General features: G+C 40.5%; 1 protein-coding gene and 1 long non-coding RNA gene across 3 annotated transcripts in view; one reads left to right on the forward strand and one right to left on the reverse strand.

Annotated features, from left to right (window-relative positions):
* The window catches only part of LOC142010848 (uncharacterized), a 68542-nt gene extending 67723 nt beyond the window's left edge, over nt 1-819 (reverse strand). The window contains exon 1 of the long non-coding RNA XR_012644899.1: nt 747-819. This is a non-coding gene — a long non-coding RNA (uncharacterized LOC142010848). The remainder of the gene's footprint in view (nt 1-746) is intronic.
* On the forward strand, nt 799-27247 carry BTBD3 (BTB domain containing 3). Of its 2 annotated transcripts, XM_074989361.1 has the most exons (5): nt 799-877; nt 17732-18002; nt 18522-18612; nt 19117-19235; nt 23457-27247. In XM_074989361.1, exons 2-5 carry the CDS (start codon nt 17860-17862, stop codon nt 24487-24489), a joined length of 1386 nt encoding a protein of 461 aa, XP_074845462.1. In that variant the 5' UTR covers nt 799-877; nt 17732-17859; the 3' UTR covers nt 24490-27247. The 2 variants fall into 2 exon arrangements, with proteins under 2 accessions (XP_074845462.1, XP_074845460.1); XM_074989359.1 differs by lacking the exon at nt 799-877 and having other exon boundaries at nt 17320-18002.
* The last annotated feature ends 585 nt before the right edge of the window (nt 27248-27832 follow it).

The following is a 27832-nucleotide window of genomic DNA, read 5'->3' on the forward strand; positions in this document are numbered from 1 at the left end:
ACACACTCCTAAGGACTTCTCATTTTTTTGTTCCCTGAGCATATGATATGCCTTTTGTTGTTGTGCAAGTGCCAGGGTGGGAAGAAGTCACTCAGTCTTACCACAGCATACTCAGCATAACTCAAAATGTGCATCACATGTGCCTCAGCATCTGAGATGTATCCAAATTAGACAGGCATGAATACATGCAAAGGATGCTCACGTGCTTCCCCACTCAATGTGGGTGAGTAGTTACCAGTGTCTGTTGCAGATACAAATGGCCAATTGGATGCGTAACTGGACATTTACACACCAAAATTAAATGCACAGCTACACTATCCTATGGGAGAGGTGCAACTGCATAGACCTAACTTTGAAACATTTGGCCCCATCTAACCTACAGATTACACTGAAGCCATAAGACTGGCTCACACTCTTTCCCACAAAAACATACCGAAGTGAGGGGGGAAAAATTCTGACCTGGCCATTGTCTATTCACTTCCTCCCACCCCTCCAGCCACAGCTCGACTTCTTTCGTCCTCCCCCACAGCCACAAATGCCCTCCTCTCACCATTACCCCCACACCTTCCCCTAGCAGAGCCTCCGCCTCCTTCCCCCGCCAGACTCCCTCCCCTCCCTTGCTGCAGCCCCCCCTCACCCACCCTCCTTCTGCCCCCAGCCCCCCACCTCGCCTCAGCCTACCCCCTTCCCCCGCCAGCTCCTCGTCCCCGCTCCCTCCACCCACGACCGCGGCGGGCCTGACTTACGGGCTCGCGCCCGAGAGAGCCGTGCCCCGCGTGTGTGTGCACGCCGCAAGAGCGGGCGCCGGGCGCGTTCCCGGTGCCGTTGTGCCCTGGCCCCTGCCTGCTGGGACCTGCCACCCTGGAGAGAGCGGGAGGTCAGTGGCGAGAGCGGGGGCGCGCGGCGGCGGCGGCGGCGGCTCTCCCTCCCTCCCACGGGCATCGAACCGGGCGGTTGTGGGGGCCGAGACCTGAGAGGGGGCCGGCGATGTGCTGGGGGAGGAGAACTGGGGCCTGGGGAGGGAGGCGGAGGGGCTCTGTCTGGGATGGGGGAGGGGGTTGGGAGGGGGGAGGGAGGCTGAGGCCTGGGGGGGGGGAGGGGTTGAGGGAGAGGGGGGTCAGGGGTGGTTGTTGCTGGGATTGTTGTTTGCGGGGAGGGGGCTGAGGCCCAGGAGGCTACTGGGGCAGGCAGGACATTTTACATGGGGCTACGGGCTGCTTTCTTGTTGGGAAGAAGGATCTGAGGAGCCTGGTGCTGAGTTCTTCTGGTCCTGAGCTCACACCCAGCAAGTTCAGCGCTGGAGGAAGCCTTCCCCAAGTGGTATCAGCCATTGTTGGGAAACTTCACTCCTTCCTGGCTGGAAAGGACTCCAGAGCCTCTGGTGAAAGTTTCAGCCAAAGAGTCCAGTAAAAACTCCTCACCTTTCAAAGTTCAAAACCTCTCTGTTCCTCTTGTAGGCTTGGGTTGGGTGTCTATAGAAACAGACCAGAGCTGTCAAGGTCCTCAGATGTCACAGAACTGAGCCTGGGCAAACAAATTCCTGTGCAGAAATAGTATCAGCATCTGATGAAGTGAGTCTGTGCTCACGAAAGCTCATGCTCAAAACTTTTCTGTTAGTCTATAAGGTGCCACAGGACCCTTCATTGCTGTGCAGAAATAAATACTTGTTGCATAATAATTTCTTACCGATTGAGTTACTCTAGAATTGTCTTATTTTTGTAGTGTGTTCTAGGAACAATTTGTGTCTCTTTAAACACTGAAGGAAATGTGAGTGCCTAAACCTCCTAAAGGACAATCTGAAGCATTGTCTACATGACAAAGTTGGGCCACTTTAGCTAAACTGGTAAAAACCCGCTTGAAGAAAACATTTATTTAAGTGTACTAAATTGAAATAAAGTGTCTGCATGGGCTTATCCCAGTATAATATTTGCTTTTAGATAAACCTGTGGAACTTTTTAGGCAAGACTTCAGATTGATGTCACACTGCTGTAGCTTTAATTTGCACATCACTCTCCGATAAAATAACAAGTGGGAGTCATATAAATTTGTGTTCAGTCAAACAGACGAGGAACTTTGCTGAGCAGAGTAGTCCATTTGAAGATAAATTCAGGAGAGTTTAGTCCTGCACATAAGTGTTTGCAAAGTTAGACTTTTATTTTGGGAAAAAAATACTATTTTTAAGTTTAAATGGTGACGTTAACTAGAATAATTTAAAATAGTATTTGACCCATGGCCACGTTCCTTTAAAAATACATAGAAAGCAACTGATGCATCTAAGCCGAAGTCCTGATGTACAAGCCTATTGGGGAAAAAATATTTTCAAGTCACTTTTCATGTGGTTGTAATAAGTGATTTGGATCCTTTCTTATTTTAATTACTTTTCTTCTTGAGATCTGCCCCAGAAGTTCAGATCAGCTAAGAGTCCTTAGCCATATGTGCCTAGGAACTGGTAATTTTTAATTATCTGAGTAACAATAACTTTGGAATATACTTCTTACTATCTCTTTGGTGAAGTAGAGTCCAAATTTGTTGATTTTTTTTTTTTTAAACAACAGGCTGTAAAACCTGTCTTGTTTTTTCATTTTCATTTTGTGGTTTTTTTTTGTTGGTTTTTTGCCTTTTTTTTTTCCCCTTCAGTCAGGCTTCAATAGCAATTTAAGGCTACGTCTACACGTGCACCCAACTTCGAAATAGCTTATTTCGATGTTGCGACATCGAAATAGGCTATTTCGATGAATAACGTCTACACGTCCTCCAGGGCTGGCAACGTCGATGTTCAACTTCGACGTTGCTCAGCCCAACATCGAAATAGGCACAACGAGGGAACGTCTACACGGCAAAGTAGCACACATCGAAATAAGGGAGCCAGGCACAGCTGCAGACAGGGTCACGGGGCGGACTCAACAGCAAGCCGCTCCCTTAAAGGGCCCCTCCCAGACACACTTTCATTAAACAGTGCAAGATACACAGAGCCAACAACTAGTTGCAGACCCTGTATATGCAGCACGGACCCCCAGCTGCAGCAGCAGCAGCCAGAAGCCCTGGGCTAAGGGCTGCTGCCCACGGTGACCACAGAGCCCCGCAAGGGCTGGAGAGAGAGTATCTCTCAACCCCCCAGCTGATGGCCGCCATGGAGGACCCCGCTATTTCGATGTTGTGGGACGCGGATCGTCTACACGTCCCTACTTCGATGTTGAACGTCGAAGTAGGGCGCTATTCCCATCCGCTCATGGGGTTAGCGACTTCGACGTCTCGCCGCCTAACGTCGATTTCAACTTCGAAATAGCGCCCAACACGTGTAGACGTGACGGGCGCTATTTCGAAGTTACTGCCGCTACTTCGAAGTAGCGTGCACGTGTAGACGCAGCCTAAAGGGCCAAAGGCTCAGGGCTCCTAGCTTCCTAAACTTCAGCTTTTGAATCACAGGGCCCTGGGGCAGTTACCCTGTTTGTTTCCACCCACCACTCCCTCAGTCTATCACTCCTTGGGCCTGCATGATAGAATCACTCTGCAAATCAGTAGAATTTTTAAATACTTGCTGAGCACATTCTCCAGTTACAGAACATTCATGCAGTCGCAAAATGCCATGGCAAGCATTTTGCAGTTGCTGCTGAGGTGAAAATACCTCTTTATAATGTGAAGTAGTCTACACAGCTCCATAACCCAGAGACTTACAGATCAGACCACGTGACTTGACTTAAACCCTTGTAACTCCAAGTGGAGCATAGGTCATCTACAAGTCTCCGCAACTTCACTCTGTCTCGAAACAAAACTTCTAGCTGACTCCAGAAGTACCCCAGTTGTCCTTCAATCTCAGTAGATCTTCTCCATGTTTTATGATGTCTGACTCTTTTATATTTTCCTTGCGGGTTCCATGTGAGAGCTTGACCGACTATGCTGGATGTTGGTTTTCTGAGAATGTGGCCTAGCCATCACCACTTTCTTCTCTTTATTTGAATGTCAAGTGGTTTTTGTCCTGCTCTGTTCCAAAGCACATCATTTGTGACAAAACCTTGCCATTTGAGGCCATGAATGTACGTCAGGCATCTGTTTATGAATGTCTGTAGCTTGTGCTTTGAAAACTTTTTAGTATGCCAGGTCTCGTAGATCACTATATAGTTTATTAGTGGGGAAAATGTATACAAGTAATCATGTTTGGGAACATTATATTCCTCAGATGATAGATTTATGTCTTCTACTTTGATCTGAAGATTTTTTTTTTCCATGGTTGCGAAAACAAAGCAAGTCTTCAGACCACTGGGCCATTTACTTTTCTCTGTCTGATAGCCATCAATCTCTTATCCTTAGGTTTGTGGTGTTTTCAGAAGCAGGATCCCTTTCAAAATCTTTCTTCTGTGGACTGAATGTAGTTCACCAGTAACTCACCTAGGTGACCTAGCCCATGTGACAGCATGTTGAAGGATGCACAGTCTGTTCTGCAACATTGGAGTATAGCTGTAGGCACCCACATATTATTCAGAACAAATACACAATGTGCCTTTTGTCATGATATCTATTTTGTTTACATAATTAAAATATACTGTAATAAATCCACTTTTCTTATTTTACAATTGTTACTGGATGACAGTGCAATAGCCATGTTAGTCTGTATTCTATCAAAACTAAAAAGCAGTCATGTAGCGCTATAAAGACTAGCAAAATAATTTATTATGTGATGAGCTTTCGTGGGACAGACTCGCTTCTTCAGATCATAGCCTGACGATAATTTTTCTGATTGGTCAACGCTGATAATATTTTTGGACCTCTGTGCTTTATATATTGAGTCTGCTCTGATAAGGCTATGATCTGAAGAAGTGGGTCTGTCCCCCGAATGGTCATCACCTAATAAATTATTTTGTTAATTGTTACTGAAGTAACTCTTAGCAATTTCAGAACCAATTGTGCAAGCAAAAAGAACAGACCCCATTGAAACTTGTGCTGAATCTGGACTAAATTTTTGACTCTTTAGTAAAGTGCAATGCTCCTGTAAAGTTCTCCACATATAGTGAAACTTTGGGGTTTAGAGCAGCGCTCCATAACTGGTGTGCTATGGGACACTGGTGTGTCACTAAGCAGTGCTTAGTGTGCCACAGAGCCACACATTGGGAGTGCTGTCCACCACCAGGCGCACGGGTCCTACTGCTTGGTGGGAGAAGCACATAGTGGGAGTGGCGGCGGCTCTGGTGAGTTACAGGCACCGAGTTAGAGCAGGGAGGGAGGGGTTTGGGGGTGCCTGGCTCTGGGGGAGGGTGGAGGAATGGGTTATAGTGCAGAACTGGGGGTGCCAGGTTCTGGAGGTTGCTCAAACAGGTTGCTTAGCCCCTACCAAGAAAAATTGCTGAAAAAGTGTTGCTGTCGTTAGGATTGTAGTAAAATTGCTCCATTCTCTCATGTATGCTAAAATGTTATACCATGCACAAACTATACATTCTATTTTTAGTTCTTGTTTGACGAAGCATCATGTGCAAGACAAAACAAAGACCAGGGGAAGCCTGGCAGACCCAGCTGGGGACAGGGGAATCCCAGCAGCCAGCTGGGGCACAGAGTTCCGCTGGGGACCTGGTCAGGGAGGGATGGATGGACAGATGCCTTTCCTTTATAATAGTATAGATTTAAAATAGTATTTGAACCATGGCCATGTTCCTTTAAAAATGCAGAAAAGGCAACTGGAGAATCTAAGCCAAAGTCAAGTATTTCAAGCCATCAGAGAATCTAGTCACCTCCTAAAATGACTAAGCATCTCATAAAACAAAAAAAGCAGTCAAGTAGCAGTTTAAAGATGAACAAAATAATTGATTAGCGATGATCTGTCAGTTTTCTTTTCACTATTTTTCTACCTATCTGTTATAGTTTCATCGTGCCAGTTTACTTTCATCTGAATTTCCAGATCTGAAGAACTGGGTCTGTTCCATCATAGCTCATCACCTAATAAATTATTTTATTAGTCTTTAAAATGCTACTTGACCGCTATTTTTGTTTTGTGAAGTTACAGACTAACACAGGTACTTCTCTGTGACTTAACATCTCATATTTGAGTACTCGTTTAAACAAGGATTTGTTTCTTCCTAGCTCATCATTACTTTCTCTTCTGTTGACTGTAAAGTCAAACCTTATGGAATCTCTAGAGGTCTCATTAGTTTGAAACGTATTCAAAAACAAATTATCTTTTAAATTCATTAATATGAAACACATTCCACTTAATTGTGAGAAAGCAGGAAAAGTATTGAAATAAAAATACTGAAGTATGACTGAAATGTTTGTCATAAAAATAAATGTAGCATTCTAAAATAGTAGTTCAAAGGAAAGTACTGCCTAATTTTCATCTCACCTGGGGAGGGGGTCCTCATTCTGAACTTGATTTAGCAAAAATCCAAATAACGAAGATTGTGAAACAAGATTCTAAAATTATGAACAGCTAATAGGATACAGAAGCTTTCATCTGTTCATCTAATATTAATCCAGCTGAGTGTTGTATGGCCCACAGCCATTTAAAGTTCAGTTTCTAATGCTTTTAATTATCCATCTCAGGGCAATAGTGAGCAGAAGTTATCACCTCAGATTAAAACTGTATGTGGCATTCAGTAATTTTAACAGTATTACAAATGGGCTATGTTCATATCTGAACTTCACTTTTGTGAAAGTGGGGGCCCGTAAAATAAAACAAAATCTTCCACCATTCTTTGAGTGCAACAGTTGTGAAATGTTTATTATGCTCAGGGAGTAGCATGCTCATTTTTTTTCCTCCCTCCAATGTTTGCTTTCCTTTTCTGTCCTTCTAAAATTCATTGAAAATAACAGACGTTGCCAGGTTTTTTCTGTTTTTAAACTCATTAAAAATGTCTTTCACTGAATGCTGCCAGGTACAATCTCCGGCTGTAAACAGAAGTCTGCCAAATAACTGATTTGAATGAGATTTTTAAACTGCACTTTTTATCCCTAGTAATGTTTAGGGAACTGTAGGTTTAAAACAAGATTAACATTATCTAATTTACTTGTGACAGAACATAATTACATTTACATTATAATAATTAACGGATTTTATTTATTTATTTTTAAGATCCTCTTTACGTTTTTCTTTACCCACTGTAAGGGCTGCCATGCTGACAGTCTAGGGAGGTGATGTGTTCAGCCCACACAACAGCTAAAATGTGGGCAATAGTAATGTGTGCTTCCCCATACTCTGCTGGTGTGCCTTAACCCTTTCTACAGGCAAACATTGCAATACTGGAGTTATACTGGTCTAGCTAAAGTGGAATAATCTCCTGGATGTAGTTATGTTGATATAATACTGCCTTATGGTTGCTTAGTTATTACTACAGGAAAAGGAAGATCTATATCAGTATAAGGCACCTTTATTAGGGATTATATACATGTAATTATTTTGTTTATAAATAACTAAATCAGCATAAAATTCTTGTCAAGCCCTATCTTTAAGGTACGAAGGGAAGTTGAGTCTGCACAGACATTCGGTATTCAACTTTGCCACTGAGATTCTAGGAAGGGTGCTAATTGTAATGGTGGCATTTCTGAAGAACACTGTGATCAGTAGCTCCTTTCTTACAGGGCACTGAACAATCATTAAATGCTAATGACTTTTGATTACTACTGACCTCTGTCAATTTAGAATTGGTGACCTAGAGATGAAAAGCTCTGTATCTCATTACCAATTTCCTGAGCCATCCAGTCTGTCTTTTATACATCAGTTTTGCTGAGAGGCAGGATAGAATTAAAGTTGATCTGTTTGTCATTTGTTACAAAAAAAGATTGTAAGTGTTGTCAGATTTGATCTTGGAAACAAAAGTGACAATCACTGAGAGAGAGAACTTACTTTTTGACCCAAGATTTGGTGGAAGAAAATAAAATATTTAATACAAAGTGTGAGGTTAAATGAAACCAAAATCTTAACACTCCAGTGACTTGGCAGGTGCGACTGCAGAAATAGGAATTAGTAATTTCCAATTTTTTGTGCAGGAAAAAAATTAAATGACTCTCTCTTTTTATGGCTTCTATAGACCTTGAAGTAAATTTTCATCATGAGTTTGGGTAGTTGCAAGTTTACTCATCCAAAAACTGGTGTCTAAGATTAACTGTATTCTTTTGTCCTTTTCATTTTTGTTTGGGTTCATTAAGAAACAGATTAGTGTTTATAAATTAAATTCTGTGCTGTATCTGGGATATTCTGTACCTATATTCCCTAGACTGGGTGGCAGTGAATGATATGTATTAGCCTACTGGTAAAACAGTACATGCTGTAGAAATAAAACTTTTCATGCTGTTCCACACCGACATGCAGATGGAACAAAGTGTTTGTGAACAAATTAATCTGTACAATAATTTCAACCTTTGAGGATTGCCTTCCTGTAGCACATGACATCCAAAACCTTGCTCAATATAGCTATCATCCACACAGAGTGCATTCATGCAGCTAATTCTGTTAAAATCAGCATGCAAGGATAGCGTTAAACATTCATTTTGTAGATTTAATGTGGCTAGGAAGCCATCTTTTTGGTCTAATTTCAAACATATTACCTGTAAGGGATTCAGTGTGTGACCATAGGTCTTAACTTATTGAGCTGTGTACTGTGAGCTACCAAAATAAATAAATATGTTTTGTGTGTTGGGAGGGAAGGCTATGTCATGTTCTGGGCTTTATTATGCAGCCACTGATTAGGAGTAATTCCTATTGAAGTCAACATTAGTTGCACAATCCAACCCTTCGTCTGTAATGACCTTTTTTACCATATATAGGAAGGCTTCAAAAATGTAGGAGAATACTAGCTAGAGAACTTTCAGTGTTATCTGGAAACAAATATAGAAAGCATCAGGAGTGGGTGTATCACAGTGTCCTGCTCCTTCCACCTGGGTGCTAGGATCCCTCCCTACCAGATTCATCACATCCCTTGAACCTACTGGGGTCTACAACTTTTATCATATCAGCTTCTCAGTAATAGGTATGTGAAGAAACTGAGGGTAGGTCAATACTAGAAGTGCTCTATCAGCACAACTGAACATCTTTTAAAGATAGTAACAGAGAGGAAGCCATGCTAGTCTATACACTATCAAAACAAAAAGCAGTCACGTAGCACTTTTAAGACTAGCAAAATAGTTTATTAGGTGAGCTTTCGTGGGACAGACCCGCTTCTTCAGACCATATCCAGACCAGAACAGACTCAATATTTAAGACACAGAGAACCAAAAACAGTAAGCAAGGAGGACAAATCAGAAAAAGATAATCAAGGTGAGCAAATCAGAGAGTGGAGGGGTGGGGGGGAAGATCAAGAATTAGGTTGAGTCTCTGTTACGAGCCCCTATAGTGACTCAGAAAGTTCACATCCCGATTTAAACCATGTGTTAATGTTCCGAATTTGAATATAAATGTCAATTCGTCCACTTCTCTTTCTACAAAGGAGCGATAATTTCTTTTCAGTAACACACATACCTTGAGGTCATTGACAGAATGGCCTATTCCATTAAAATGTTGACTAACTGGTTTGTGGATCTGGAGTGCTCTGATGTCTGTTTTGTGCCCGCTGACCCTTTGTCTAAGGGAGTTAGAAGTCTGTCCAATATACAAAGCATCTGGGCATTGTTGGCACATGATGGCATATATGATGCTAGTAGAGGAGCATGAGAAACTCACAGAATCACGGGCACTTTCTTATGCTCCTCTACTAACATCATATATGCCATCATGTGCCAACAATGCCCAGATGCTTCGTATATTGGACAGACTTCTAACTCCCTTAGACAAAGAGTCAGCGGGCACAAAACAGACATCAGAACACTCCAGATCCACAAACCAGTTAGTCAACATTTTAATGGAATGGGGCATTCTGTCAATGACCTAAAGGTATGTGTGTTACTGAAAAGGAATTATTGCACCGTTTTGGAAAGAGAAGCATCTGAGCTGGCTTTTATATTCAAATTCGGCACATTAACACATGGTTTAAATTGTGATGGGAACTTTCTGAGTCACTATAGGGGCTTGTCTGCATACTTGGCTCAATCTAATTCTTGACCTTCCCCCCCACCCCTCCACTCTCTGATTTGCTCACCTTGATTATCTTTTTCTGATTTGTCCTCCTTGCTTACTGTTTTTGGTTCTCTGTGCCTTAAATATTGAGTCTGTTCTGGTCTGGATATGGTCTGAAGAAGCAGGTCTGTCCCACGAAAGCTCACCTCATAAACTATTTTGCTAGTCTTTAAAGTGCTACTTGACTGCTTTTTGTTTTGATCTTGTAAAGATGTTTTATGCAAACAGGAGAGTGCTCTCCTATCAGCATAATTACTTCACCTCCATGAAAAGTGGAAGCAGTATCACTGGGAAAGCATTTCGTGCTGACATGGTGCTGGTGTGTCACATCGGTCAGTTTCCAGTCTGCCTTTCAGACCTGTGAAAAGGTCTTGACAATTTCAGTGGCTTGCTACTTGGCTTAGAGGTATATCACTCTCTTCAGATTCAGAAAGGTGACTGCAGAAGATATTTTCTATATGGGATCTTCATAGTCAGAAGGGTGGGAAAGGTAGTTACGTAAAACTTTTAAAAGTGCCTAAGTGATTCATGAGCCTATAGCCTGGTCTACACTTAAAAACTAGATTAAATTAGATGTCACTCAAGGTTATGAAAAATTTTGTAACCTGAGTGGCATCATTAGGTCAGTTTAACCCTCTAGTACAGATGTATCTAGATGTACGGAACTCTTATGTTGGCCTAACTACCATCTCTGGAAGAGGTGGATTAATTACATCAGTGGAAAAACCCCTTCCATCCATGTAGGAAAGTGCCTTCCCTAGGGAAGACAAGATTATCCAGCAAGTATTAGTCTCAGCAATTAACCTGCCTTAACCAAACAAACCAGCAATCATATAGCACTTTAAAGACTAACAACATAATTTATCAGGTGATGAGCTTTTGTGGGACAGACTCAACCATTAACCATGTGCCAACAGCTCACAGACCCCATGCTGGCCAGAGCTGCTCCAGCCAACATTTCCTGCCCAGAAGAGCCAGGGTAGAGCTGCCTGGCCAGAATAGAAAAGCCCCAGCCACTGGAATGGACCTACCTCCCATCTAAAACAGCAAAAGCCCAGCATCTACTTGCACAGTCTGGCCCTTTAATCAGTTAATCTTTGAAGAGAAATATTTTGAATGGTTTAAATGGTTGTTTTTAAAAGGTATTTACATCTCTCCTCTTCAGTAGAGTTGTATAGCTGCAGGGTATAGATAAAATCAGTGTCCTTTAGTTTTCTAAGCCATTTAGGTCTCTGGCAAATCTTTTACATTGTTTTAAAATCAAAGCTTTAATTCAATAGAAAGTTATACAAAAGATAGCAGTGGACAGATTTTGTTAAGTATGGATGATGACCATTCATGGTGTATATCAAGATGTGCTTTTTAATGTGGGTATTGCTGTCTGTAAAGGGAATTATAGAATTTAAACAGAAAATTTTAGTAATGCATAGCAATAACTACTTCACCAAATAAGATATTTAGCTACTTTACAAAAGAGAGAGAATTTTCTTGCTAGTTGGTTAGAATTACCTTTCTGTGAACAAGCTCCTTTGATAGAGAACTGAGAAATCTGATATCTTGTTTATATTTCTGATTCATGGTCCTGCTCATCAGAACAGACATAAAGCTACAGCTTACTGAGAGAGGGTTCTGTCCATTTAGAAATCTTAATTATCACAGCTACTACAGCATGAGAGATTTTTTTTGGAAAAATACCGTAATCATTTCCTGAAAATAATTTTTAATAGGATGTGAAGACTTTAGAACCGATGTCATTATGACACCAATGTAGTTCAAGTTGTATTAACATTTGCATAATATGTCCCACTGGCATCCTTGACAATAATAACAAGACACTTTATCATCTTAAAAGCTAATTAAAATAACTTTGCACATATATTACTTAAATTTGAATTTAAAATACTTTATATTTTTGTGACTTTTAGCTGATTTCCATAGCTGCTCCTTTTAACAGTCTGTAAGGGAATTAAGTGGAATACACAATATCTCTGTCTAAAAATAAATTTCCTTCCTTATTTGTAACATCTGGTGTTTTGGACTATGCCTGCCAGTGTTTGATGAAATAAGTGTGAATTTCCTACATATTTTAACTTTAAAATTCTTTCTAGTTATAATATTTTATTCCCAAAACAAAGACAAAACAGTTTTTAGAAATTATTTCTTTTTAAATTGTATTTTTAAAATACAGAAATGTTCAGGTCTGATAATATAAAATAAGGAAGTAATGAAGGATGAAAAGTTACAGAATGTTAGAAAACCATCTTGAATGCTTCAGAGAAGAGTATGGAAAATAATCCATTTGCTTGGTGTTGTCCCTAGGGGCAGACTTGTTTTGTTGTGATGATCTTGACCAGTCTTTCAATAGCAAGTAGTTCAGGAATAACTTTGTATTAATTATGGTAAAAATACTAATTTGAAAAGTACAATTGTGCAGAAGAACATGTTTAAAACAGGAAAGAACAGTGAATGTTAAACAGAATGCTAATAATGTTTACCCTAGTAGTTGTGCACAAACTGTTTCATTGCTTAGACATGATGTGTTCTTTCCACTGGCATTGGGGGCCAATGCTTGCAAATTCCCAATTTAAATCTTTACTTTTTCCTGTTCCTATATCACCTACTCTCGTTCCTAGTTTTGTTACAGCTTGCCATCTCACATAAGAATTAGCATCATGTGACTTCTATGTACTTCAGTAAATAAGACAGGTTTTATGGAACCTGGAAAAACAGAGACATGTCATTGCTTCATAATCTGTCATGGTTTTTAGTTTCTAGTGTACCATCAGTTCTTCTAGCCGCAGCATAACAGATTTTGCTGCATAGAGGAAAAACAAAGTCAGGTTACTTAGGTATGTTTTGTATATGTTATGGTAGGGCTATTATCCAGATATCTTCTTGTTAAATAGTGTTTTGTCTGATTTTCATTTTAGGATGTAGGCCGCATACACATCAGCTTTTTCTTTTTCCCCTTTTCCCAAGAAAGTGTGGCAGAGGTCTACGTAGTACTTACTATATATCCGCAGTGCCCAATATGCTTTCCGTTTGCCACAGGTGGCGAACTGGACACCACGGTGTGGCGAAGCGGTTCATTAGAGCTGCACAAGTAAAGTGCCCCCTCTGTGCACGCACCCCTCCACTTGGCGGGACAGACGCGTGGTGGCAGCAGCAGAGGGGGATCCTTCTGCAGCTCCAGTGGCCCCATGAAGCTTGCAGCATGGCTTGCGCCGCAGCAACAGCTCCAGCGAGTCACCGGCAGTTTGCATGCCGGGGCAAGTGCCTGGCTCGGAAGGCAGAATTGGGGGAGGGCTGTGGTGATCCTTAAATTTCTTTCGGACACCACCACTGCTATACATGCATTATATTTTCCAGAAGTTTGAATTATGGTTTGCTCCAGCCAGTTTGTGTTAAACGTTTGTTTTTGCTGAGATTATTGTTCTAGTCTTCTGAAGAAATTAATAAATAGTTGCAAGATGGGACCAATGGAAATCTACCAGAAATAATTCTGCACATAATTTCTGAGTAACTCATGGAAATTAATTTAGAAAGAGAAAATCCTCATTTTAGCATATTTGAGTAATGTTTAGTAAAATAGATTTTACTCCACATAATCTCCTCATGCAGCTCTTCTGACTCTCTGTACATTTTATTTTCTTTTCCTCTTTTTGCAAGATTGATATGTTGAAGACCAGATCATTGCAGTATTTGCTAGAACAGTCATTTAATTGCATCTGTAAAACCTTGAAACCTTATTCCTGTGAAACATCTTTCCCAGGGAGATTTAGTCAGAAAAGATTGCACATCCAGAAGGTTATCTTCACAACCAGAAGGGCTAGAAGATGTCTTTAAAAAACAAACAAAAAAACAGCCAAAAACCCCTTCAGTTTTACAAAAAAGTCACTACCCTTTACCCCAATTTTATAAATTCCGTAAATCTAGGTTATAGTGAGAATTTTCCACAGAATGTGGTTTTTTCCATTGATGACAAACATGACCTAGACTGTCAACTTCCCCCCAACAAATCTTTCTGTTGACAGTCTTCCATCTGTGGCAGAGTGTAACCATATTGCTAAGCTATATCTGTCATCTGAGGTTGCGTAACCTGTTTCTCAGTGTTTGTACAGTTCTCTGAAGATGTAAAACACTATCTAAGTGTGAAGTAGTAGTATTAGCCTACTGAAGAGAAGATTTAGCATCTGTGATATCTTCCATGATTTTGCTCCATTCTGCCATCTTGATGAGATGCAATCCTGTTGTTGGCCTAAGGCACAAGGACTGCAACCAAAATAGCAAGATTACAAAATTACAAAATCAATACTTCAAAAGCTGCAGTGCATGTCGATATGAGACAGGTCCTTAAAAAATAATGTCAAAGTTTTAAACTCATTTTAGGATGAAGTCTGCACCCATGATGCCAGAATGAAATGTTTTTGCACAGAGGATCTAGGCCCCATCTACTCCACCTGCTTTTGAAGACACTTGTAGAATTAGGGCTCTAAACGTAATTGTGTCTATGGCCATGCTTACTACTCATGGCACAAGTGGTCGCAAATAGTATTTCCCAAACAGCAGACGATTCAGTTAGCTAGCAGAACTTATTTTCTTGGAGCTGGTTCAAAGCATTAAGAGCTGTTTGGTGGCAGGGTTATGGCTGCATAACCACATGGTCAGTTCTAATGTCTACACCAGGGATTGGCTTGCTGCCTTCTTAAATTGTATCAGGGAGATTTCAGGAACAACAAGAAGTCCTGTGGCACTTGATAGACTGACAGATTTTTGGCCCACGAAAGCTTATGCTTCAAAATATCTGTTAGTCAGTAAGGTGCCACAGGACTTCTTGTTCTTGAAGATACAGACTAACTCAGTTACCTCTCTGATACTTGTCACCATGCAGGGAGAGTTCAGTGATCAATACCAGTCCGTCGCCTGGTTGAGATATTGTCCTATAAAACAAAACAACACAGAGTGCATTGCCTTATATACTGACATTTCTACTCTGCATGCATATCCTGCCAGCACTCCCATGGTGAGGGTCTCTGCTCCACACCATCCCCCTGCCAAGCAGCAGCCCAGCGGGCAATTGCTGCTTTGCAGAACCGGCATGCTTTGTGCCCAAAGCAGGGTGTGGACAGGATGCTGCTGCATGCCCAGAGAGCCTGGGGCTAAAGTGAAGTGGCAGAGATGCTACATGGCGGCACAAGGAGTCAGCACGGTCAGCACACTGGTGCTGGGGACACAGCAGCACAGCTAAGGGGTGGAGGATTCAGGAGGAGCCCAGCTCTGGGGGGCAGGAAAAGGGACCAGAAAAGGGGGTTTGGGGAGGAGAGAGAGAGACACAAACGTCTCTGTACCTGTCCAGAGCAGGACCCCACTCAGTGCAGTCAACCACAGCAGGCTCCGCTTGAGCCCAGATGGCATAGCAATAGGGCCAGCTCCCACTGCTCTCTGCCCATTGAAGGGCTGGCAAGACCCAACTCCTGCTTACTCCTGACCTGGCCAGATGTGAGGGGGAGGAGCGAGAGTCGAGTGCTGGCTAGTCGGGAGCTAGCTACTGTAGTTTCAGCAGCAGCAAGATAGGGTCATTACAGCATCTGGAGCCACAAATGACTCCTGAAAGAGCCACAGCTTGCTGACCCCTGGCCTAAGCTGGATAGAGACATAATAAAGCCTGTACTCTTCTGGAGACGGAAGTGGGACAGGAAGATTGTATAGTCTATGAACAACCTGAAGGCAGTTCTTGTAATTAATGACGCCCTGGATTTGTTTGTGTTAGAGCCATGGTCATGACCCCAAAAATTAGGGTTGTGACCAGGTTCCATTCAATACCGTGAGTGAAATCCTGGCCCCATTGAGATCAATGGTAAAACTTCCCAGGAATACAATGGAGCCAGGATTTTACTTCCTATTGTTTATCTCCCACTTCCACTGCAGAATTATTGTCTTGGGAAATTGGTTTGGTCTGGCCTGGCCTAAAAATCACTAAATTTTCCAAAAAACTTGAAAAAAATTGTGAAATCATCTGAGTAGTAGATTATTTTAAAAATAGTGTGGACTAATATCTGATGTTTTGGGGTCTTTCTGTTTAAACAAACAATTTTAATTGTGTCTGTGTGTCTGCCCTGTAAGCTGAGCACGTAGGTGGCTACCCAGTAGATATGCAAGTGCTGTCCAGCTGCTTTACAGATCACAACAGTCAGCAGGATGTGGGCAGCATGTGTTGCACAGAGGGCAGCATGGTGGGACACATCTGCACATACTTTGGTGCATGTAACAAAATTTATTCTACCCACAAATGAAAAAAGTTAGAGGAAGCCCTGCTGCCCACTCAGCTTAGCTTCACATTTTAAGTTAATGGCTGAAAAGTACAATTTTTTCATATTAAAACAGGTGCCTTTTATAGGCTTAGTTATCTAATTGTTGTTATTTCAGAATGTGTTCTGTTCAAGAAATTTGCATTTATTCACACCTAAAACTGATTTTTTGATTGAAACACCCTAGATAAGACAGACTTTTTCACGTAAAGCCTTGAAACATTGATTAAATGTATGGGCTCTAATTTGATAGTTACCAGACTTGCACATCTAGAAATTTTCTTCTGAGGCAGTGCAACCACGTCTGGTGTAACCTGGCCTAATTAGTACTGATCACTGATTTGAGACTGGTATCAAAGACACTTACGTTCGCTAGAAATCTAGTGAGTTAAAGCTGGAGCTGTGGCTGCATCTCTATTCATGCTGGACCAGAGTATTAATTGTACTAGTAGACGTTGCTCAACTTCAGCATTCTCCTTTATGCTACAAATTAATTTGCTTTAATTTATTTCTGATATTAATATCCTTCTCTGATTAATCATGTTTTTTAATAATAAGGGACTGAGAGAATTCAACAGACCTAGATCATAGTACTATATGGAATATACACTGCTTCAGAATGTGGTCTTAATAGAAATATTTAAATTCAAAGCTATTGTATGTGAGTGAAAATTGAATACTATCAAGGACAACTAGTGAGATAAACAGATGCATAGAATTTATACATTCCTGTCTTGTCATACCCTGATCTAGCAATGCATGCAATTTCCCTTATTGCACAGACTAGACATTAAATGCTTTCCCTTTAATATTAGAGCTGTGCACATTACAATAGGTGTCACTGTGCTGCTGGATCCAATCGTTATCGGTGACTTCAGCTATTGGCTTTGAACAGTGACTGTCTGACTCCATCTGCAGGGCTGTAATACCTACTCTGTTTCAGATCCATTCAACACACAAGTTCAGCCAGCTGAACAGACTAGCAGCGCTACAGCACATCTTGCTAATTCAAAAAGCCAGTGTGATAGCTAGATGCATGCTCTCTTTGCACAGTGTAACACTTTGAGGTGATTTAGTTTCAGGAAATTTTGGAAAAGAGCTTTCAAGGAAATAGAACTGGGAGTCATGATGGAGATATATTTAACAAGTCAAATACTGGATCAAACTTAAAGCCAGTTTCTTATTCAGTACGCTGAAAAGGTCACCTTGTCTTGCTGGAAAGGAAGCAAAATCTCAGCTTTGCTGCTTTTTATTTAACATCTTGGCTCCCGCTTAAATTTTCTTCATGTTCTTCCCTAGTTAGGCTGTCTAGCTGTTCAGACAAGGATACTCATGGTAGATGACAAGGGAAAGAACATGAAATGTCTCACCTTCTTCTTGATGCTTCCAGAAACTGTCAAGAACAGGTCCAAGAAAAGCTCTAAGAAAGGAAATAGCAGCAGCAGCAGCAGCAGCAGCAGCAAGTTGCCTCCAGTTTGCTATGAAATCATTACCTTGAAGACCAAAAAGAAGAAGAAGATGGCTGCTGATATTTTTCCCAGAAAGAAACCAGCCAACACTAATACAACTGCTGTCCAGCAATACCACCAACAAAATATCAACAACAACAACACTATCCCTGCCCCCAATTGGCAAGGACTTTATCCCACCATCAGAGAGAGGTAAGTTCTGAATACTTTATTTTTTATGTATAAACGGAGTGTTGAATTGTGGCAAAGTAATGTTTGCAATGTTAAATTTAGTTTATCGTTTATACACATTGAATCAAATATGCTTCTCCTTTCTCCAAAGCAAGCGTTTGATAGTGGAAAATGTTAGTATCTCTTTCCGGACAGTGCAGCTGTTTTCCTGAAGTAGTACAAATGTTGTTGCCAGCTGCAGTACTTTAAACTGAGAGGTATTCGCATGTTTGTTTGGGTTTTTTAGTCATACATGTTCTTGATTTTAATTTTCACTGTTTGAAAAGTTTTCACAAGTTTTTCTTGGATCTCTTTTTCATGAACATATTTATATGGGATGATTTGCAAAGTGGTCAGAAACGTGTGACCTATTTTTTGTTTGTCTTTAGCTGGTTTATAACAGAAATGCTACTTTAAGATATTAAGAAGTTTAATCTTGTAGATCTGGGGTGGAAATGGGATTCCAGACTACATAAATTAACACATTGCCTCTGTCTGTAGAAATGCGGTGATGTTCAACAATGACTTGATGGCAGATGTTCATTTTGTGGTTGGGCCACCAGGTGGGACCCAGCGGTTGCCAGGACACAAAGTAAGCAACAGCTGCATTATCAGTTCAGATGTGGGAACAACAAGAATTACTTCTACTGTAACATTATAATTTAGTGTGGGAGACTGATTCTTTGTGATGGGCTTAAATATTGAAACAGCTTTTTTCAGGGAAATGTTTTGTCTGTTATTTTTCTTTGGATTTCCAATTAAACATTGTATGGTGTGATAAAAGATGCTTTACGTAAAGTTGGGAAGACTGGTTTTGTCACATTTTATGATTAGTTTTGTGAAGATTTTTCTGGAAGTAATAAAGGTCAAAGAAACATCTAAGTGAATGTCTGAACTTTGAAAGAAAAACATAATTATGCAAGATAAGTGGTATGAAAATGTGTAATTTTGTTTGTAAATTTGCCTTCATTCTCACATGATAGTATATAGCTTCTATGCTTACGAAGCCTGGATATTCATAGTGGCTCTCCCACATTGTTTTTACTGGCAGTGCTTTCAGTTTATAGCATGAAATAAGATTTCCCTTTCTCAACAGTATGTTTTAGCTGTTGGGAGCTCTGTGTTCCATGCAATGTTTTACGGAGAGCTTGCTGAGGACAAAGATGAAATTCGTATACCAGATGTTGAGCCCGCTGCTTTTCTTGCTATGCTGAAGTAAGCATCGTTCTGAAAAGTATTTGTTAATGCTGTGTATTCACGGGAATACTGTCTCAGTTAAAATACTGGATGTTAATCTAAACAGATAACCTAGAAATGCAGTAATTGTTCAAAAATATGCCCTCTGCTATGCTTAAATTATTTAAAACTTATTTTCACTGAACTTTTTTCTCTGCCCGCAACCCCCCATTTCTACACACAGAAACATTAGGCTAATGCAGGCAGTTATAAATAATGACTTTGACAGGGGTTCTTTGAGCACATTGTGTATTGTAATGCCTATTGATTTAATTTGTCACTACACTTGTTACATAAAGGAAGAGAGTTATTAAAAAGAATTGTCAGCTCTAATAAAATGTTTTACATTGAAAGGTTAGTGGAAAAATTAAAAAAATGGAATTTTTGAGTTCATACATGGACGTTGTGGTAGCTCTTTTGTACAGTTACTGTACTCCTGAGTTATTGAGTCCTGTCACTGAAAAGTAAAACCTCTCTTTATTTTATTTAGTAATGGGGCATTTGGAAAGTGTTGAAAATAAAAGGGCCGTTTTAAATGAACTTATTCCCCTACTGTATATCTGGCTTCTTTCTGACAACCTGAATTGGAACTATGTTTCTTTTTCCACTGGATGAAGGGAATGTAACAAAATACTAATTATTTCCCTGCTGAATTAGCCTTGATCTGTGATTATAAACTTTGATTTCCAATGGAAATTATATCACACGAACTATAATTTTGAGGGGGTTCTTCCTCCCACTTTTTAAAACTGTCATTTTGTACCCTGCTGTTTCTCTTTTTAACTGAGATCAAGATCCAGACCCTTTTAATATGCTTCTGGTTTTGCTGGATGCAATAGTGAAATGCTAGCTAACTTTATAAATATACTTCAGAGGTTGCCTTGATTTGTTTGTGATTGCAAACAATTACTCTGTTACATTTCAGTGGCATAGTATATATAGTTTTCCAACTTGCATGCAGCTGCAGAGTCTTCAGTTTGTCAGCAGAACATCTGGAAATTTGGGATGCATGTTGACAAAAAGCCTCTCCATGAAAATCAAAGGTCACTCAGCAATTGTACTATGGAATTGAGACAAAGCTATGGTATGACACCACATGGGTAGATATAATACAAATCTTTGTTTTGCACATTCCCAGTTAAAAAAGTTTTTCCTCCAGCTAAGACTAACTTTGCAGTGAAATGCAGTTAGGCCTTTTCTCTTAAATGCCAAATACAATGTACTTTAATTTTTTCTTGTATCTTGAAACATCAGCTCCTTCTACATAATTTTACTGCTCCATCAAATCTGCCATTTAAAAACAAATGGATTTTGAAATCTGCTTGAAGACATAAAGCTGAAAAATGAGATCTTTATTGCCAAAATACAGTGCCCAATAAATTCTCTTGATAACAGCAAATTAGGAAACTTGCTCTGAAAATTGAGGACACAGATCCATCAATTTCTTCAGAATCCAAGCTTTCCCTGAAAAAAAGAAAACAAAAGAACTCTGGTTATTATCAGTGTGTAGATTACCTTCGGAATGATACTGTGATGCAGTTGCTTTCTGTCTCCTTGAGTCTGTAGTGCTGTAGTACCTCTGCTGATATGCAAAACATTCCCAAGCAGCAACATTAGAGAGAATGCAGACGGTAGGAAGAAGAGAGCAGAGAGTTTTCATCCATCCCTGCAAAACAGGAATGAGAGGAGCATTTAGTTAAACCCTCTCCTCTTCCCTTTGCAACAGTGTAATCTTTGTAAGAAAAGAATTAGTTTGAAACACTGATCTTTTTTCTAACTCATGAACTCTTGTAATGTAACATACACAAGTCTATATTTGTGTATTAGTTGTTAATGGTGTTTGTTTGGTTGATATGTGTAGTGGGTATATGGAAGACAACAGTATCTTCAGTATTATCTCTTATTGGCATTTAGTAATTATGCCCCCAGCAAAATTAACTGTTTACTGTAGATTTACAAATACAAAACAGTGACATGTTAAATGTATATCCTACTTGGCACACTCAATGTCTTTAACTCTGAAGGCAAGGATTCCACTAATAAATTAAAATTATACTCATGGTCTCATTCAGATTATGCACATCACTAACCAGCCACACAGTTTGTAAAGATATAACATACTGTATTTTGTTGGAAAAATAAACTAGAATATCAGTGGTTGCAGATCAGAGTAGAGGTGTGTTGACATAATGAGAAATGTGAAATGCTATACACAGCCTATTTGTACTGTAGCAGCTTTAAACAGTGATATTAGGTCTCTACTCTCTCCTGAATACTAAACTCCAGTTTTGTACTGTTAAAATTTTAAACAGATGCCATGTTACCGTTTTTTTTTTTAATTAAGAAGCAGAGATGGAGAAAACAAAGAAGTTGGTAGATGAGGAGAAAGAAATATAAAAAGAAACAGATCTGGAGAGATGATTGTAGAAACAAGAAGAAAATAAGTCAGTCCTTAAGAACCTAAAGCTAAAATTTATGCTCTTGTGAATAATACTTAGTCCTGCAAGTGGTCTCACTGAAGTTAAGAACTCAAAGGTGCAAGGTTTCAGTCATGTATTAATATTTTTTCATTGCTTCCTGCATTTTATTATATCACCTAGCTGATTCTATATTCTAAACAGAATTTTCCAAGTATGACTCAGAGTAGCATTCTTAAATTAACTTTACTGTGAAAAATAGATCTAATATTGACTCCAGTTTCTCTAGAACTCATCCTTGGTGTTGTTCTCTGCCCCATTACATTTTGTATATTAATTTCCCTTCATTAACTGAAAATATGCCCAAGCAGGTTGGAGTTTGCCATATCTTGATTCATGAAATTCAAAAAACAAACACAATTTATACATATTTATGGTAAAAACAAAAACAGACATAATGAAGTCCAGGTTGATACGAATCCAGTAAACATCATTTTATCATTTATTTTACTAGTCCCTGTGTCTCTTTGGAAAATGCATTATTTTAGAAAACCAGTTCACTAACACATTTTCATTGACATGAAATGCAGTTTTTTCTTTAGAATGGAAAAGAACTTCCAACAGCTACAATCAACAAGCATGTTTTTAAACATAATTCCTTTATTCACTCCATAGGCAAAACTATGTTTAACATTGTTCTAACCGAGTGCATTTACCCAGAATAAATCAGGCCTAATGTCTGAGGTATTAAAACCAAGATGCCTCATTCATTGTTTCCCCAGCAGTAGAAGGCCTCAGAATTTAATCACGTAAACAGAATGTAGCTGAATCTCTTTTGTTTTGACAAGGCAGTGGAGCTTAACAAGTTTCCTTCTCTAGGAAAAGGTGAGATTAATTTTTGGGGGAATCTAGCATTTTGTAGTTTTAATAAACACACGAAATCTTTCCCTTTATAATCAGAGGTTATTTGTTTAAGAGGTTTTGTCAATTTGGCAAATCTTAGAGGCCATGTGTGGTGTGATGATGCAGGGTATTTGATGTATTTTGATACTGTAACACTTATAAGAGCCTAGATATTAAACCAGCTTGTCTTGGCACCCTTGTCTGTTGTGAAATATTTATTGTTTTCAAAAAAAAATTGCTTTTCTTTGCCTTTGCACATATGTTTGAGTAAAGTCATCATATAGTTCCACTTAAAGGGAAATTCAGTGTTTGTCCACTTGAAGCTCATGTCCTCGACGTAGTAACTGTTGTTGTAAGTGGTATAAGCCAACCCTTCTTCAAGAGTCTCGATGAACGTGAACTCTTTTTGAGCATCTACTTAATCAAGTCTCTTGCTTGGAATTTTGCCCCTTAGGTTTGCTAGGGTATGCATACATCAGAGTCACTACCATATTGCCATTGCTGATTGACCATTTAGAGTGCATTCTCCTCCTCATTACTGAAAGTAGCAATTACTGAAGTTGGAAGAAAATGGGACTGAAGGGGTAGTGCTTCATAATTTTATCAGTTTCTTTGTGTAGCTTGTGACCCAGATGAAAGGTCTAATTCATTATTGGCATAAGCCCATTGACTTCAAATGAGATTAGTCCATGGATGACTTCGGCCTTTAGTTTCTTTGTCAGTGTAATTTGAAGTGGCATTTGGTTTTTCCACAAGGTATTCCTTAGTTTAAACGCTCATTGCACCATTCAAGTACCATGCGCTTCCAGTTTTCAGACATTATTGATAATCAATGTCCTTTTGCCAGACAATGGTGTTACCTGTGTATGTTTTATTTCAGATACATATATTGTGATGAAATTGACTTAGCTGCCGATACTGTGCTGGCCACTCTTTATGCTGCCAAGAAGTACATCGTTCCTCATCTTGCTCGAGCGTGTGTCAACTTCCTGGAGACGAGCCTAAGTGCAAAGAATGCCTGTGTGCTGCTCTCCCAGAGCTGCTTATTTGAGGAACCTGACCTGACCCAGCGCTGCTGGGAAGTGATTGATGCCCAAGCAGAGCTGGCTTTGAAATCTGAAGGGTTCTGTGATATTGATTTTCAGACGCTTGAAAGCATCCTCCGAAGGGAAACTCTGAATGCCAAAGAAATTGTTGTTTTTGAAGCCGCACTTAACTGGGCTGAAGTCGAGTGTCAGCGGCAAGATTTACCTGTTAGCATAGAAAATAAACGCAAGGTCCTAGGGAAGGCTCTCTACTTGATTCGCATCCCTACCATGGCCCTCGATGACTTTGCCAATGGTGCTGCTCAGTCTGGGGTGTTGACGCTCAATGAAACCAACGACATCTTCCTTTGGTATACAGCTGCCAAAAAGCCAGAGTTAGAATTTGTGAGCAATGCCAGAAAAGGCCTGGTTCCCCAGCGATGCCACCGGTTCCAGTCTTGCGCCTACCGCAGCAACCAGTGGCGTTACAGAGGTCGGTGTGACAGCATCCAGTTTGCTGTTGATAAGAGAGTTTTCATTGCTGGCTTTGGACTGTATGGTTCTAGCTGTGGATCGGCAGAATATAGTGCAAAGATCGAACTTAAACGCCAAGGTGTTATCCTAGGCCAGAACTTAAGCAAGTATTTCTCAGATGGTTCTAGCAACACCTTCCCAGTGTGGTTTGAGTATCCGGTGCAGATTGAGCCCGATACCTTTTATACCGCTAGTGTGATTCTGGATGGCAATGAACTAAGCTATTTTGGACAAGAAGGAATGACTGAAGTTCAGTGTGGGAAGGTAACTGTTCAGTTCCAGTGCTCTTCAGACAGCACCAATGGCACTGGAGTGCAGGGAGGGCAGATTCCAGAACTCATATTCTATGCCTGAACAGAAATGTTTTCAGAGGAAGAGTTTGACCTGACATACACATCTGGTTCTGACCTACTGATGCTTAGCTTCTTGTCTGCAGATGTGATCCGTACAGGTAATTTGTAACTAAATACTGTGGACAATTACTGCTTACTGTACGCGCAGCCTTTTTGGTTATAAATTATAATGTAACCTTCAACTTTAACTGGAAGCTCTCAAGAGCAAGAAAGTTCCTCAAGCTTTGTTTGTCAGCCGTACCTATGCTCATGATTCCCAGCCTGTCATGTTGGCATGCCTCTACTTGCAGTGGCTCAGCAGATGAATATCCTCCCTTGTATCTCTAGAGATCATGTCTCCTCTGCCCCACCCGCTGCTTCTTGTGGTCCATTTTCCCTTTCCATCTCAGTTCTGTTTTCCTTCTTATCTTTTACTGTCTGCTTCTCATTATTTTTTGCTCTTTTGTTGCTCACCAGTACTCCAAAAGGCAGGCTCCTGCTGCTCAGTGTCAGGGAAGGGGCACCACAAGGCTGGGCTGCTTTTGTTCTTACAGCTGAGCCAAGTATTGTGGGGCAGATAAGAGAAACTTGTGCGTGAACATGTGACCTCCCAAAGTAAGCCAGTACCATGTATTCGGGACAGCTGCAAGAGAAGAGAGAGGAGGTTGGCAGGCAGCATCCACGAAAGCACAGACTGCTTTATCTGCAGATGCATAATCATGTTTGCAGCCAGGATGAGCTGAGCTCATGAGGCTTTTCCAACCAGCCCCGTATGCCCCCACTTTTGAGCTCCCTTTCTCTGACTCATTCCCTTAAAACTGGGAAATACTTGTGAGCATGCAAACTGTGCAGGCAGCTTTAAAGCATTTTCCCATTTTAACAAATTTTACAATAGTTACCCTGAGATGCTTTTAAAATTACTCTCATTTGGCCCCCACCCAAATAGCAGGCTGGTGCTATCTACCAGGAGGCAAAGGACAGGTTAATTATACTTTTTTTTTCAAAATAGTTCTAGAACATTTGGGAGGGAATTCTTTTCCCCCAGTAAAAATAAAAATAAACATTAATGTAGCACAACTAGAGAATGAATTAGTCCTGAGTTACCTTTTTTCCTCCTCTGTTATGTGAGCTTTATGATATTATTGCCACACACTCTGACTCAGCAGATAATTAAATAGACTCCAGCAAGACAATTCCCCAGAGTGGACTATGTCTGGTGGAGAGCACCAAGCGTAATATAGTGAGGGGAAATTTATGTCTAATCTCTTGCAATTAGGTTTAATTTAAATGTGGAATGGAGGATTAGGTGGTTCACAAGCTTTTTTTCCCCCACTGTATTACTTTTCAAGCTTTCTATGTTTCTGTCTGTGTTTGTGGCAGAAAGAGATTACAGACTTGTTTAAGGGGGAAGGAAATCAATATAACTAAACGATTTTTATTTAAACTTAGTAAAATAATGTTCACACTTTGGAAAAGAAAATTCATGTCACTAGGTTGAAAATTGCCTCCAAAGAACACAACTGTGTAATACCTTTGAAGTGTCACACAGGTTGGACCGCCTTCATCCGGCACCCTCAGGACCTGAGCCTTTCTGTACAAGGGAGTTTGCCACAACAGGGAAGTCAGACCACTCACTCTAACCAGCGGGGCTCCTCGCTTCCAGCAGCTCCCCACTTGGGAGTTGCCCCAGCTCCATGCCCATAGCTGCTAGGACTCTGTGCCCCTGACTGCTGGGGCTCCCTGCTCAGGGCCAGCGGTGGCTCTGCTGGCAGCCCATGAGGCTGTCTGACAGATCAGCTGAGCACCCAGCTTTTGGCAACCTCTGTGGCTGGGACTCCCTGGTTCAGCTCAAGAGAGGTTCAGCCTGTATTTGCTTTTCATTTTTTTAAGCCAAAATAGAAGATCAAATAGTTCTTTGGCCTGGCTAAGGATTAACATCTGTGCTACATTAAATTTAGTCATCAATTTTACTCTTGAACTGATTTTTCCCATCTGGTTCCTTATCAATTAATATAATTTACCCCAACTACTTCTTGACTGCTGGAATCTTGGCCACTAGCTGTTTCAAAGTGCCAGCATGTTTCTGCAGTGTGCAAAAAAAAAAAAAAGCTGAAGTAATATAACTGGGTTGGAGTAGGCATCAAATATTCCACAGCCAAAGCCAGGCTCTTTCATATTCTGCAGATGATGAAAAGAAGATCAAGGGATGGGGGAGACTGTTCTGTAATAACCATGTTTTTTATTCCCTACAATGCTAACAATTTTATGCATATGAGTATATACAGTCTTTCTGACGTATTAACTACCTTCCAGATATATACCACATGCTTTTTATAATAGATACACTTAAACCAGATGGCTAGTGAGCTCTGGACAGAATGCTCCCTGAAAAACTGAAGGTTTATTTATAGATAAAAACCACCAACTAACTGTACTTAGATCTCTCAGCAACCAAAAACACAGGTGCTGTATAATTTTATGGATTGGAGAAATATTTATGGGAAACAACAAAGGAATGGAAGATTGTCCTGGGATAAGAGTCATCTACTTTTAGAAATCTGAGGAGTAGGTAAATTTATTTAAAATAAGCTTTGAAGCAAAGACTGATCAAAGTTACTGTGTATAAAGTGGTTGACATAGATATAATGGCTGTTTCTGAATGATGCTTACAGGGTAGAATGACAGTTATTGGCCGTGTCTACACTAGCCCCACACTTCGAAATGGCCACGCAAATGGCCATTTTGAAGCTTACTAATGAAGCGCGGAAGTGCATATTCAGCGCTTCATTAGCATGCGGGAGGCTGCGGCACTTCGAAATTGACGCACCTCGCCGCCGCGCAGCTGATCCCGACGGGGCTCCTTTTCGAAAGGACCCTGCCTGCTTCGAAGGAATAAGGGGACTTTGAAGTAGGTGGGATCCTTTCAAAAAGGAGCCCTGTCGGGACGAGCCGCACGGCGGCAAGACGCATCAATTTCGAAGTGCTGCGGCCGCCCGCATGCTAATGAAGTGCTGAATATGCATTTCAGCGCTTCATTAGTAAACTTCGAAATGGCCATTTGCGTGGCCATTTCGAAGTTTGGGGTTCTTGTAGACTTAGCCATTTACTGTAATGTTGTTAAATAGCTGCACTCTGATTCATTGAGAACGTACTTACGTGCCTCAAATTGGGACAAAAATGTACTCTTAGTATGGATAAGCCATCTCTGATTGGCTCTAGGGTTATTTTTTTGGGGGGGGTTGCTTGTTTTTTGTTTGTTTTGTTTGTGTGTGTGTGTGTGTGTGTGTGTGTGTGTGTGTGTGTGTGTGTATTAACTTATCTGCAAATAAAGGTTTAGCATCTATTAAGATGACTGGCTGGAACAG

This window comes from Carettochelys insculpta, chromosome 3, assembly GCF_033958435.1.
Source record: "Carettochelys insculpta isolate YL-2023 chromosome 3, ASM3395843v1, whole genome shotgun sequence".
Taxonomy (NCBI): Eukaryota; Metazoa; Chordata; order Testudines; family Carettochelyidae; genus Carettochelys; species Carettochelys insculpta.